The 2,603-nt window shown below is 49.4% G+C and overlaps 1 protein-coding gene across 1 annotated transcript; it reads left to right on the top strand.

The window, feature by feature from the left end:
* Positions 1 to 580: 580 nt before the first annotated feature.
* On the top strand, positions 581 to 2,370 carry LOC107301847 (antigen peptide transporter 2-like; the record flags this gene model as incomplete). Its single annotated transcript, XM_015831019.1, has 2 exons — positions 581 to 740; positions 2,234 to 2,370. Coding segments are annotated over 2 exons (297 nt in total), but the record flags the coding sequence as incomplete, so codon positions are not given.
* Positions 2,371 to 2,603: the final 233 nt, after the last annotated feature.

The following is a 2,603-nucleotide window of genomic DNA, read 5'->3' as shown; positions in this document are numbered from 1 at the left end:
CAGGTGAGGTTGGCTGAGTGCCGCCACTTTGCCTCCAAATTAAAAAGAGCAGAGAACAGCACAAGCTCTACAGTTGGGAGATGTATTGAACCGTACATCTGAACGTAAGATTCACTACAAGAAAGACTAGGGGTGAACATGATAGCAGTGTTCCAATACCTCAGCGGGTGTCACAAAGAAGAAGTGGTCAAGCTTTTCTCCAAAGCACCTGAAGGCAGGACAAGAAACAATGAATGGAAACTAGTCAAGGAGAGAACCAACCTAGAATTAAGGAGAAATTTCCTGACTGAGAACAATCAGTGGAACAATTTGCCTCCAGAAGTTGTGAACACCCCAACACTGGAAGTTTTTAGGAAGAGATTGGGAAACCATTTGTCTGAAATGGTAATAGGGCTTCCTGCCTGAGCAGGGGGTTGGACGAGAAGATCTCCACGGCCCCTTCCAACTCTTGTTATTTTGAATTCTGCATATTGAGCATCAACCTTGAGCATCAACCAGCCCCACCCTGGAAAGGTGCTTGATGAGGAAGATCAATAGAGTTTCTCCCTCAGTCCTGATAGGCCTCCCTGTCCAATTGCAGGTGGCCCTGGTGGGCCAGGAGCCCGTCCTATTCTCCGGGTCCGTCTGGGACAATATCACCTACGGCCTGCAAGGCTGCAGTGAAGAAGATGTGAAGAGAGCAGCGAAAGAAGCTGATGCCCTGGGATTCATCAATGAACTGGAAGGAGGCTTCACTGCAGGTGGGCAAAATCCGCTCTCCCCCCCCTTTGATTCATCCCAGAAAACCCCACTTTCCTCCCAGAAAACCCACCGGTCCTGATTATTGGCTTTTGTAAAGTGAAATCCTCCTTACTTTGTTGCAATGTATACTGCAGTCCTTGTGTTAGGACCATTCCATTGTTCCAAATTACAGTGGCGCTGAAAAAAACAGAAGTGGCGACTAGTCCTTGACTTTGCCCCTCCCCTGCAGTCACGGGATCGCATTCTGGGTGCTTGGCAACCCTTGCACTTACAACGGTTGCAGTGCCCCACGATCAAGTGAGTGCCATTTGCAGCCTTCCTTGCCAGCCTCCGACAAGCAAAGCCAGTGGGGAAGCCGCAAAGTAGGTGACGAGTCACTGGGATAAGTCTCTCCCACCTGGCAGGAGCTACTCCAGTATCCAGTATCCGCAAAAATAGGCATGTGCTGCTCCGACACCCACTCTCCCTTGCCTGGCAGCAGACATTCTGGGGCCCGAAAAATGTAGCACATCTCTGAGAGATGTGGCTGCCTATGTACCCTCCCACACCAATTCCCGCATCCAAAAAGCCTCACCCACAGTGCTGCAACCGCCCACACACCCTCGCCCCCCCGACATCAGCCACTTATTGCCTGCCAGCCTTCGTGTGAGCCTCCTGGGATTTTGAAATTCCTGTAGCCAACCCCCCCTGACTTTGCTTGTGAGAAGCTAGCAAGTAATGGCAGGGGGATCCTAGCCTAATGACCAGTGGGGTTAAGTTAACAACGGCAGTTAGGACTGCATGCATGGATTGCCTTCACCAAGCAAGGCGGTCACGTGATGTCACATTTTACGCATAGCTTGCTTAGCAACAGAAACTCCAGTCGTGCTTACTGGTGTGTAACCTGAGGCCTACTGGTAAAGCTCTGGGTTACACGGATGGCTCCAATTGTAATGATGTAATTGAAAGACTAAGATAGGAAAGAGTGTTCCAAGAGCTAATTGCACTCTTGCGCCGTTTCCAAAATCGCGCATCCTAAAATCTCTTCTGCCGTTGTTAAAAGTGCAAGGGGCTGGTTTCCCTCCTCCGGACCTTTTGCACTGAAAATACCGTAAGAGAGCCAGCTGTCCTGATTGCAGTTTCCCCCTCCCACTTCAGAGAGTGTCGGGCTTCAGTGTTTGCCTTGTTCTTCAGTGTTTGCCACCCCTTAGGACAAAAGATGAATAGGAGTAGGAATGGTGTGGAGAGTGGAGGATGGAGTGGAGTGGAGTGGAGTGGAGTGGAGTGGAGTGGAGTGGAGTAGAGTAGAGTAGAGTAGAGTAGAGTAGAGTAGAGTAGAGTAGAGTAGAGTAGAATTCTTTATTGGCCAAGTGTGATTGGACACACAAGCAATTTGTCTCCAGTGCATAAGCTCTCCGCATACATACAAGCAACAAGTGATAAATCACAATTAAATCTTTGGTCAACCTTGACTTCGCTCTTGATTGCCTCTGTCTTTCTTGTCTTCCTGCAGAGGTGGGGGAGAAGGGAGGGCAGCTCTCCATCGGGCAGAAGCAACGATTGGCCATCGCCCGGGCCCTGATCCGTGACCCAAAGGTCTTGATACTGGATGAAGCCACGAGTGCCCTGGACACCAAGAGTGAAGCTGCAGTGAGTGCGAGGGATCTGTGAGGGGGGGCTGGGGGTGGACCTTAGCTGGATTAGTTCAGGGACCCTGAAGGGCTTAATCTGAATTTTTGTGTGGTGACAGCATAGGAAAACTGGGCTTATTTGACCAGAAGTGTCATAATTTCTTCCTAGTTTATTTAGGTGATAGACTTTAAAATCTGGTGCCATCCCAATATGGTAAATTTAGAGTTTTATGTTGAGTTGTCTTCTCTTTT

Source organism: Protobothrops mucrosquamatus, unplaced genomic scaffold (assembly GCF_001527695.2).
Source record: "Protobothrops mucrosquamatus isolate PMUCROS unplaced genomic scaffold, P.Mucros_1.0 scaffold18057, whole genome shotgun sequence".
NCBI classification, from domain to species: Eukaryota; Metazoa; Chordata; class Lepidosauria; order Squamata; family Viperidae; genus Protobothrops; species Protobothrops mucrosquamatus.
The sequence above is the reverse complement of the archived record's forward strand: the minus strand, read 5'-3'. Positions and strand labels throughout refer to the sequence as shown.